At 34.0% G+C, this 12714-nt stretch overlaps 1 protein-coding gene across 1 annotated transcript in view; it reads right to left on the reverse strand.

The window, feature by feature from the left end:
• LOC100742486 (ankyrin-3) overlaps window positions 1–12714 on the reverse strand; it is a 57646-nt gene that overhangs the window by 11564 nt on the left and 33368 nt on the right. Inside the window, exons 11-19 of the mRNA XM_033324192.1 lie at window positions 12467–12613; window positions 12228–12377; window positions 11965–12105; window positions 11723–11878; window positions 11550–11648; window positions 11000–11197; window positions 10739–10922; window positions 8415–8519; window positions 981–1109 (exon numbers count right to left, since the gene is read on the reverse strand). Of these exons, the coding sequence (XP_033180083.1) occupies window positions 981–1109; window positions 8415–8519; window positions 10739–10922; window positions 11000–11197; window positions 11550–11648; window positions 11723–11878; window positions 11965–12105; window positions 12228–12377; window positions 12467–12613 (1309 nt within the window). The remainder of the gene's footprint in view (window positions 1–980; window positions 1110–8414; window positions 8520–10738; window positions 10923–10999; window positions 11198–11549; window positions 11649–11722; window positions 11879–11964; window positions 12106–12227; window positions 12378–12466; window positions 12614–12714) is intronic.

Genomic DNA, 12714 nt, shown 5'->3' on the forward strand with positions numbered 1-12714 from the left:
AAAGCAAGACTCATTAATTTATGACCCTCCATCGTCTCGAATGACCTTTCATTATACCTTGTTGAACTCTACAATCGCTACCGCGCAAGGGATAAAAAACGCAGCACTCCACTTAGAAGAAATTAAATTGCCCTTGAAACCTCTTCCGTTTCTAGGAGCGCAAAATTAATTCTCGTTTTGCATTTTCCGTCAATACGTTGTACCATTGATTTAACTAGATACTGTGTCGTAATGTAAGAAAAAAACGAATAAACGCGATATGTCTCTATGTAAGGTAGAAAAAATAAGCAGAATAATATTCAATAATTTTCGAACTATAAAATACAGAAAATAGCATTGAAGTATAATAAAAACATTATTACTAAATAATATTTCTGCGTTATATGAAATCAAATATTACCTGTTTACTATTCTTGTGTTATTTTATTCTTTATACTCTTATAGCACAACATGTAAAGGTCTAAGCGTTTGAACTCTAGAAATTTTTATCAGCATTCCATAGTAAAATCTTTTTCAATCAAAGCTTTCGTTAAAAAAAAAGAATACAGAACTTTCCACATTTCTCATCTTTTATCGACGATAGCAATACAAGAAACAATATTTATATTATCATTATTGTTGTCGGGACATTAGTGGAGTAGAAAGGATTAATTAATAATAAAGTAAGATGTGATAATTAAATATCTGATATCGTTTTGACAAAGGTTTGAGACTATCCTAGCTTTGAATCACGCAATCGTCAAAATTGATACATCCGGATGTAAGCCTCGTATTTTTGGAATATATTTTCCAAAACGACACGGTTCACATTTGGAAGCCTCGATTTTGACGATATTCTTTAGAGTTTGGGTAAATGAGATACTATTATCAGTTGAATAATCTACATAATCAAATCTAATCAGTTGAATCTACATAAGTAATTGTACGTTATAAGAACAATGAATTTGCAACAGGAAACACGAATTTCACGTAATTCTTACCTCCGGAATGTCGATTGTCTCTCTCGTCATCTGTCACGTTGACGCGCATCGAGTCATCCCCCATGGATTTCATATCGTCAACAGTCATGTATCGATATTGCTGTTGGTCGCTAAGCATCGGATCTTCACCTATGATAAACGTAAAGTGCGAATTATAATCAGCGGCAAAAATGACGCGAGCGTGTTTGCAAGAGCCAAAAAGAGGTTCGTAAAAAATCTAAAGTACTGTCGAACTTGCATGAAAACAATATAAAAACGTGGTGAGATATTATGCACCAACGTAAACAAATGAATATGAGAGCCTGCAAATAAACGGAAAATCATTGCCATAAAAATTATCCCAGTCAAGCTTAAAGAAGCAAAATGAAATATCGTGTCATTATGTACTCAAGAGTGTTCGTTATTTTGGCCTTACTCGGAGCCTTAGAATATTAACGATAAACAAATGAGACTGTGCACGATGTGTCAATGACCGTCCAGAAATTTATATTCGTGCGAACACTTCTCATACCTGATTATATGAGTCGAAAATAACAGAAATTGAATATGGTTTCCACTGCATATATGCAGAAAAAACACTTTTAAAAAACGCTGCTTAAATCGTATCAAGAGACTTCGAGTGTTTCACGCCAGGCAGATAACGCTTGTAATATCAGTTGCGCGAAACATATAACTCATACAAATATTTGAGTAATTCTCTGCGACGATTCTTCATAATCAATTCATTCGTAGTTAATTCGATTAAAATGGAATTTGAATAATTTTTCACGTATCGTTTCCTGTTTGATTATCGTACACATTCGCATATGTATATAATCACAGGCGATTGAAGTTTAGAATCGTCGAACGTGTTTTCAGATACTATTAAATTTCTACTTTTGTTCTACAGTTCGGTCGTAAAACGCCGTAAACGTACTATAAAAATACTTCAGAAAAGAACTAGAAAGAAACGTGAGCGTATAAATGAACGCGTACAAATAGTATCGTATTTTTCACAAGACTGAGATCTACTCGCTTATCCAATCATTTCATACAACTTTAAACATGCCTTATCAGATATGCCAAGAATATGGAACACAATTATCTAATAAATGGTCAACCTACAAATTTACAACCCACGTTGAATAACGCCGCTGTAAAGACTAAATTAATCTAGCACAAACGAAATTATACATCGTTTCCTATTCCATCTTAAGAACGTAATGTTGTCAACTTCGAAAATAAATCTACGCAAATTGCGACACTGTTCGAAGAAGATTATAATATAGCGAAAAAATATTAGTAACGAGAACGCCAACGTGGTTCGTTCCTTTGTATATGACAATGCGAGTGATCAATTTCAAGTTTTCCGTTTCTCGCTCGATGACGTTTCAGGGTCTAGCCGTACGCATGGAAATGATGTCACTCGTTATCTCGAGAGCTGCTTGAAACCCGTGACTGTGGAATCGATAACATCTAAAATTAATAGAAACACGAAGCAACTGGTCCACAACCGTTAGGCACATGGAGAAACTGTACCGCGAAAACTCTAATTTTAGAATTGTTCAAGGACAGCCTACCGAAGTAATTCTATAACATTCTAAGCCTCTAAGCTTCTATCTACGAATAGTTGACCTCATAGGCAGTGACCTATATCCTCCTGAGTACACGCGCGCCTGTGAAAACTAACTATGTAATCATGTCGAATCTTGTTGAATGCAGTTAGACCGGCTCCGTCATAGACCAGAATAGTCCTAATCGTAATCAACGAGACACTTAGTTTATGTCACGTTGCATCGGTGTTAATCGAATTCTCGATTCCACGTATCGCGAGCACCGTCTGTTTTCGTCGATCGATCACCGCCACCGAGAAGCACCAAGTAACTTCAAAAATAGTATCACTCACTACGAGAAAACTCTGTGAAATCTCAATATATCCGTCGGTGATCGCAATGACTGGGTATCGCCGTTCGCGGCTTTGACACTTTTAAACCAGATACTGAAGTTTCGCGCGATCGTGACGTTACGCGATTCCGTTGATTCGCGTCACGCACGTCAGCAGCGCTCGATTTACAATTGTAATAAACATTTACCGCCGGGTTTAATCGCATTAATATCGCCGTGGTACGACCGAGCCCGTTGGCCTCGACAGAATAAATCGTGGAACATCAAAGACCTACGAAAAGAATACGAAACCATCAAATCATTTATTTTCTTTTTCTACGGTAAAGAGAACTGGTTGGCCTTGATCATTGCCCCTCCAGTTAGCGTTCACAATATCATCGTTCGCGACTTATGTCACCAACTTATGTCCGTCTCATTGTTATGTCATAAACGAGGATCACAGTCACGATCCTCATGCCGCTCAATTAAGCTGCCTAGCTGTAGCCAATCCATTCCTCTCTGTCGTTTATGGCCTGATAGTTTCAACACGTTCCGCCACCGTATTCGGTCTCGTTTGATAGATAATCGTTTGGATGCGATCGGTCGATCCCACGCGACGAATACGAATGCGCTTCCTATGACCATACACCGGCGGAACTTGGGAACTTACTTCCAAACCGGAACAATCACGTTCCGAACGGTACACGTTCTCCAAGCGGATGCTACACAAGCGTCTCGTGATACAATTCCGTGGTTACAGTATCCGACGTATCTCCGAATATCGTTTTCGAAGCACGTACGGTACTCTGCGTGTAAATATGCGTCTAATTTTGTCCTGGTATTTAGGTTTATACGGCGAAAAAGACGTGGAAATTTATAGAACCTTCACTTTACCCTATCTATTTCCCCGCTAATATTATTTTCACGGACGGAAATGTAAACATTTCGTCGAAATTATTGCGCGAGTGAACGAAGTTTGTGGCACCATTTAAATGTTTTGTTGCACAAACGTGGTGATGTTATTCACATATCTTATCTATATATATTATCTATTATATATACACTTTTTATATAAATAAATTTATCTATATACTGAAAATAGATGGTTGATTCCATTCGTACATATCTCGCGTTAACACGCGTATATTCTACGAATCGTTTTGAATGAAGATACATTTGTAACGTGTGATAATATTAAACGATTAAAATATTGATTCTCTAAATACACAGGCTTGTGCAAGTATTCTAACGCTTCTAAGCATCTTTTATCAATATATTGTGCGCGCTGTACGAAACATTTTGAAATTTCATCGGCGCGACTGCGATTATATTAGTAGAAGTTTAAAACAAATTTGAAATATATAGAAAAATTGCAAAATATGTAGTACAAAAGTACATCGCAAGTTTAAACAGTCGATTATTCGTTTTTTTTAACTTAACTTTAAAAAAGACTATTTTTAACACTTATTATGTACTTAAGATGATTCATTAGTAATTGTTTATCAAATACACGATTACAATAAGTATCTCCTAATTTCTATATACATTTTGATTTCAAATGTTACTAGTGTGATCAGGACAGTGGTATCTCATTACAGTACAAGTAAAATGTCAAAATGATTGATATGATATACAATATGATATGATAATCTATAGCGTGCAAAGACATACAGTATAATCGTATTTTACCGTATTTTTAGTTGAATATATAATCATAAACTAATAGATTATGTATTTCTAAAAAAAACCAACTGTTTTAATATTTCATATTTCTTTGTCTCTTGGCTATGAATATTTAACTTTTGTTAACACAGTCAAGTCTGGAAAAACAAAGTCGCGTGCCGGAGTCTTCCATTATCACTTCGCAAGCATTGGTTATCGGGTTAAGAGTACTATATTAAACACTGTTTTTTCGATATTTAATCATTTTTATAATCAAAATATTTTTCAATATATATCTTAATCAACTGAAAAAAATTGAAAACAAGAACAACGAAAAAATTCAATTTAATTAAAGAATGAAGACAAATTACCTGTCAGTAAACCGGTACAATGTAGAATTTCATACACTTATAATACTTTCATTAAATATCTCAATTTCAACACGGAATTACCGAAACCAAGAACCCTGTTTTAAATAAAGAATGTAAATATACAAAATGTTCTATATGTATGTCGTGTTACGAAACTAAGACAACTTCGGAATTTACGATTTACTATGATATTGTACATATCCGAACCATGTGACTGACATAACATCTTTGCCAAAATTTTGTGCATGTAAGCAACATTTTAAAACATCATATACTTGATTCGCGCCTGCAGGCATATCAGCTTTCCCATTTATTAATTTTTCTGAATAATAATCGAAAAGAGCACGCAAAACGTCGATTTAACGAACCAAACGAAGAACACGCCCAACCAGTAATTTAGAAAAACCTTGATCACTCACGCGATTAAAGCGAATATTAACCGTGCTAAAATTACATTAAGCTAAAGACGATCGTAAAAGAATAGATGAACATATTTACATGCGCTGTCGCTGCTCCTGTTGCTTGTACACCCGCAACACGTTATCTTCTTCGATTGCTTCTGCTTCGATCGTCCTCCTTTGGCCATTTTGACGACTATTTTTCTTTTGCACCACGACGAGGAAAAAACCCGCGAAATATTTATTAAACAGAGTTTCGATAAAACGCGTGGACTAGGAAACTCTGTATATCGAAAACACGGAGTGAAATTGTAACGATCACACTCTTCCGTGGATAAAAGTTTAGTACATCGCCGGAACTCTGTACTCAGCCCAGTGAACACGATGTACTGACGGTGTACGCTCCGTACAGGACTAATTACATCACCGACTCAACTAGCCGTCGACGATATGCGAGTTAGGTTACACGAATTACAATTAGCGCACGTTATCGCTACGCATCCATTGACGACGTTCACCAATTGTGACCGGCTCACTTCACTATCAATTCCTTCCTACTGTTTGTTTTGTCGTTCTGTGCACCGTGCAGGCACCGAAAATCAACGAAACGACGTGGACCGATATAATATACACCGTTCCAAGGTGTCGTTATTACTGAAAGCCCACGTTATGCAAACCACAATACGTGTAATCACCTGATTAGATTTTATTTGCTAAATTGCATTAACCGCGCACGACCTGGATGCTTCCTTTCTTTCGCGGTATTTCGTCGCGTGCTAGCACCAGCGGGGTCAGGAACAGCGACTGCTTTAAGATTAATACAAGTTCGACGCAAGACTACCTAAGAGAAACGTGACCTCATTTCATGAATCACCAATTTTATAATAGTAGCTGCCTCTGAGCTTTTCCGCTACTTTATTTACATCTCGAAGTATTCGCAACTCTTTTCTTGAACGCTAAGGAAGCGTGGTCATATGCAACTGTTGGCACTGAATGGGCTTTATCAAGACATCGTACGAACAGAAACAATCGCGTAACGTGAATACAGGATCATGATGCTGTGGTTAAGGACTACTGATCTTCTGTGAAGCATATTCGCGAACGTTAATGAGAATCTGATGTATAATTCATCTAGAAACAGATCTTGCGATGAGGTTTTTCTTTAGTTTTCTCAATGACACGAGATGCATGACGCTTCCATTTTCTAGTTCTTTAGCGATAGAAATTTTAAGACATATGATCGCTCTTCAAACAAGTCGAACGTAGTCTTAGTGTAGACAACGATGAACGTATAAAGTTCTCTGTGCTTCGTGAAGTACGCACTGTCCCATTTAAGATGTAACGTGAACGCTAACCATCGCAATCAGAATTTCTGGATCACTTTCCTGCATTCCACGCGTCGCGAACGTCGCGAAAACAAATTGCGCGCCGATTTAAAAAAAAAAAAAGAAACAAATTCGTTATATAAATTCTGATATTTTGGTCGTGAATCGTATTTGGCGACTTGCCAGCTAACAGGGGTTCGACTAACTGCACGAATAATATGGTACAAGATGCACACCGGCTGTTGCATAACAGCTGAAGCAGAATGCGTATAGGTACGTGGATGATACGTCAAAACAGACCATACAAGCCTACTTCTGTTCCTGTCGACTGGCATAATGATCGCACAACTCGTTATTATGCAAATTGCATTAACAGTAGTAACGCGCCCTACTTCGTTAACGTACCGTTTTCTGAATTTTAGATTCGAAAATGCGAACGCATGACCGACTTTAACGCGGCATCGTTAAATTCAACTTCACTTATTTAAAATTGTGATTAATTTCATTTCGATAATCTCAAGAAAAATTATAATACTTTTCAGAGTTTGGAAGTTCCTCTTGAATAATTTAAGAAGAATTTTCTTCTCCTTCTTTCATAAATTAGAATAATGTTAAATGTATCGTACGAATGGATCCATTACGTTGTTATAAATATATTGCATCGATAAATTCTTTATATTCTAGTTGATTGATATTAAGCCTTGAATATTGATGGCATTAATGCACCGTGGAGACAGAATTAAACTCTTGCTTGTATACGCCATAATATATGTAGAGTCCGTGTAAGACATTTAGATGCGACAAGTAATGAATAGATGATAATGATCTTGCTGAACTGCAAGCAGCAAGAATAGTTTCTGTATATTTGCTGAGGATTCCGCGACCAATGTAATACAAAGTTATAGATGGGGACATAGATATTTAGGAAAATAAATAACATTTCACTCAACGTGTTTTCTTGAAAACTTTCTTGCCCCCGTTTATAATATCCACATATATTAGTTGCAATTAATATTTAATAATCAAACAACATGGAATTAGTAAAAGTGAAAGTATCATCGTATCTTCTATACGAATCGAATATTTATTGGAGTTAACGCGACTGACATTCCCGACGTACATAATATCATTGAATTTCGATAGCATTTAAAATTATTGCAGCACAACAAAAATCGATTATAACATTTAAAACTCAAAATATAAATCTCATTAACAGGGTTGTACGGCTACTACAGGTGTATCCAAGATACGGAGGGTTGCAACTTTATAAAGGAGAAATGGACCGACAAGGAAGGTAAACGAAACAGAGTGTGAACAAATAACGGTTTAAGGATAGGTATATGTCTGTGCATGTCTCTGTATTTATGTTTCCACGAGTGAAAATAGAAAAGAAGAATTACAATAGAACGAACTGAAAGTGGAAAATACGCGAATCTCTCGTTCAGTCCTTTTTCGTTCATAAAAATCAATGGTATCGCGATAGATCGAAAATTTTGTAACTGTTGCAACACGAAAGTAAGAAAAAAAGAGTCAAGAGTTTAATATTAAGCAGACTTGACCAAGAATTAGTGAATATTTAAAATGTAAATGCATGGGCCATTTAATAGCTGGCATGAAAGTAAAAAATACTGTTACGATTACGTAAGTGAAATCGACAGAATATGAATGATCCAATGCGCGCGTACTACGCGAGATTAATTTACGTACCCATGTGCTAATATATGTATGTATGTATATATGTATGTATAAATATAGTATGTTGCGCGCACGTGTGATATGTGAAAGAGTGACAGAAACAGAGTACAGACAACTTACAGGTATAGGTCATTTGGCCCCGGTAGTAAGAAGGAAGGTACACGTGTTGCGCGTGTGGAGGCTGCCCGTACACATTCATGGCTGCCATGCCGATTTCATCACCACCTACATTGTACGCCGTCGAGTAAGGTCATTTTTTATCAAAACGCTAATTTCGCACCATAAACACTGTTTCTAAATTTCGCTATCACTGGGTTGTTAAATAGCTGACTTTACGTAGCAGAAGATAGACCTACCGCGAGCGTAGTTTGTTCGTTTGCTTCGACTTCAAAAACTTTTATTAACTCACGTATTTGATAAGACATTCAACGTTCAACGTTTCAGCTATTTAAAAAAAATGCATATAAATTGTTTTTACTACTCTCTTTATATGTAGTAAAATAAAAATTTAATTGAATATTAAATAAGAAATAATACGATTGAAATTAATTTGATATAATTTCTAATTAGAGTTTGATAGAGAATAGCGAATAGCTATTTTTATTCTATATTTATACTTCATGTTTATTAGTGTAAAAGAGATATGTAATTGTAAATTTTAATTAAGCAAACAAGCAAACCTGTTAAATCTATTGTTTGTTATGATTAAGTTTACATAAATTGTTAAAAAGGAAGAGAATTTAGTCTAAAGCACGTTGCTGTTAACTACTTACTATGTATATTAAATCTTACACAGATAACTATAGCTTTGTTTAATATAATTTAGCCGATAATAGACTATGTATGATGATACTACTATTTCCGAACAATAATCTTTCATCGTAGAATAGATTCCAAATTGGTACTCACGGATTCTAATAAAAATAGTATTACCTGTGTAAGGCAAATACGACATTAACGTGAAAATTTTACTAGAATTGAAAATATTTACAATCTATGAGATTCCATAACAAATACTCGACAGGTATTTAGTTAATTACTAACCTTTATTTATACGACTAAAGACTACGCTTCTATTTAGGGAAGTTAAATATTTTCTTCAAAGATAGCAACAACCCAGTGAACATATGCTAAATACATGCTCTTGCGAAACTGAATGTAACATAAACGCAACAGAAAAAGCAAATAATATTTCCATATAGCTCTCTGACTTTATTTCAGAAATATAAAGTCAATAATTATAACTTCTTATAAACATTTCTTTCTTTTCTATTAAAGAAAATTCATCATAAATGGTACATATTTATCATCCAATCTATAAATGTCTAATACATATGTAATATGGTTATCAATGTCTTTACTAATCTAAAATGGTTGTGTATTTGTGATTCCTCTCTAAATAGAATCTTGCTAATTTGTATTAAGGAAAATTATTGTAGGATTCATAGTGTACATGCTAAAGTTCATACATTTGTATACTTTCATGCATTAAATAATTACATGCATTTCTAGAGTATACTATTGTTGTAATGTAACTAAACGAAAACGAAAAGTGCTATTTCAATACGTCCTCTGCGTGTGTGTATCTTTTTAACATTTTATATCTCCTAGTGCAAGTTATTTTTTAATTGTATGTAATGTATGATGAACTGCAGTTTACAGCCAGTATAATATATATGGAAGAACAGATCTACCATAAAATGCTATCGAAATATGTATATAAGTTCACGATAAAGTTATACCACAAAATTTGTTATTGTTATATACCAAACGTATTGTATAAAAAGATATAATAGTAGAAGAAACTTATTCTTGTATATCATTATAAATCACTTTACGTTAATCTGACCTAAAATTTCAGATTTGTGAAATAATATAATACAGATTATTATAATCTTTCCCTAATAAAAACAGTTTAATTAATTATATATCTATTATTTTAAGTAAATACTTAATGCTTAAAAGCATAGTTCCATGCAATAAATTTGCACATATGTTGTGCAATAATTACTAAAACAAGGATGTATGTAATATTTTGCTATATATAAACCGCACTATATAAGCTGTCACATCTATAAAAAAGCATGATTACAGAAGCAGACCTACATATATTACAAACATATTAGCAAATACCTACTGATTATTGTATTATCAATTACTATGCGATATTCTAGTAAAATAATATTCTAGGAAATGATAGCAGATCAAATTGGAAACAAACAAATTAGAATGATAGATTAAAATTTATCTTATCGTTATATAATACAAAAATATGCTGATTTAGCCAATTTAAAGATGTAGTTTGTTAGTTAATGTTACTTCAATATTTTTTGTGTTCGTATTTAGATATTTAATAAATTTTGCAAAACTACACAAAATATATTTATCATTAGAACAGTATCTGAGATATTATAGAATAGGAAATATTAAACACAAACACTTACCCCCTTCGTCTTCGCTATCGCTCATAAACGTCTCTTGCATTGATTCAGGAGCTTGTACTCTGTATTTTTCTTCAATAGTAACTGTATGAGTCGTTGTAATGACGGTTTCTGTAACTACCTTCAGTGTCTCGATGACGCTAATGTAACCAAGTTTTTGTGCAATATCTAAAGCTGTTTGTCCATTCTGTAGGAGACAGAACGTTATATAATTAGAACAATTAAATAAAATACGAAAACAAGTTTTTCATGAACTTGACATACATTAGTAGTAGTGTTCGGTTTTGCTTTACCCTCCAGCAGTAAATTAATCACTAACGTATGACCCTGTTGGGCAGCTTGATGCAATGGAGTATATCCAGCATTCGTGCTACTGTCAACAACTGCTCCAGATCGTAAAAGGAATCGTACCATCGCTGCTTGACCAAAATGAGCTGCCACGTGTAGCGGAGTATAACCAGCCTGTACCACAAACAAACATCTTTCTTAATCAAAAAACATTTTTAAAAAATTTCAATAATAAGAATTTTCAGATTATTATATTTCGTTATTCTAAAGCAAAAAATTGTTAAATGTGGATCAAACATAAATAAAATTATATACCAAAATACGTGAATATAGCTTTAAGGCAATATACATTGAAATAAGGAATAAAGTTCATATAAACGTATAAATTGAATTCATTTCTCAAATTATACCTAATGTGTGTACTAAAATTTGTTTTTTATATTTCTTATTTTTTTGTAATACACATATTTAATTAATAATATTTTTAAACAAAACAAAATATTGCAATTTCCATAATATATCATACCTTTGTTTTAGCATCAATTTGAGCACCATTTTTAACGAGAATAGAGGCAACATTAACTTTGTCTTCTTGTGCGCACAAGTGAAGCGGCGTGAGACCATTCTAGAGAGAGAAATAATTATTAAACAACGAAATCAGATGTCATAAATATAATAAATTGTCGAAATTTATACTACCTTTGCCTTGTGATTTGTATCTGCTTTGTGCTCACTAAGCAGCGTTGACATATCGGTGTGGCCTTCTTGTGCACTCAAATGTAGCGGCGTAAATCCTGCTTTTGATTCTGCATTTGCTTTTGCTCCGTATTCCAATAAAGTAGTTGCAATATCCATCTACATCAAGCCCAAAAATTATGTTTACATTATTATAAAAGATATATTACAATATTTAATTTACTCGTATCTTTTAAGTTATTTACCTGATTCTTACGTGCAGCAATATGTAATGGTGTATGGCCATTTTTAGCCATAGCGTGAGGTGATGCGCCCTTATCAAGTAGAAGTAATGCTACATTTTGGTGATCATAGTGAGATGCCACATGAAGTGGAGTCACTCCATTCTACGATTAAACAAAGAAATTAGTGTTTGACATAAAAATCATATTTAACATTGATAACGATATTTTATTTAAAGAAATAAATAGATGGCAATAGAGGTAATAACTTTTATAACTGTTCTAACCTTTCCTTGAGCATCAACTGGTGCATTCTTCTGCAACAATAATCTCGCTACATTCATGTTACCATACTTAGCTGCCAAATGTAAAGGAGTGAATCCCTTTTTGGTCGTCGCGGTAAGCGATGCACTGTTTTCTAACAAAACGGATGCAACCTGTCATAGAACAATAAGTATATGAATTAAATTTAGTTATAATTATTGATAAATAATTAAATATGATATACATATATTTAAAATTTTACCTCTTCTTGACCTTCTTTAGCAGCAATATGAAGTGGTGTATATAAATCTTTTGTAGTAGCATCTACATCGGCACCGTGTTGAAGTAATAACATCACGATATCAACATTGCCCAATCGAGAAGCAACATGAAGCGGAGTTTGTTCTTCCTGCAATATTTATATCTTTCAAATCTACTATGACGCAATTAAATTTACTAAGTATTTACAAATTTCTAATATTCAAATAAGAAAACGATTATAAAATGGAA

Source organism: Bombus impatiens, unplaced genomic scaffold (genome assembly GCF_000188095.3).
Source record: "Bombus impatiens unplaced genomic scaffold, BIMP_2.2 scf_1666, whole genome shotgun sequence".
Taxonomy (NCBI): Eukaryota; Metazoa; Arthropoda; class Insecta; order Hymenoptera; family Apidae; genus Bombus; species Bombus impatiens.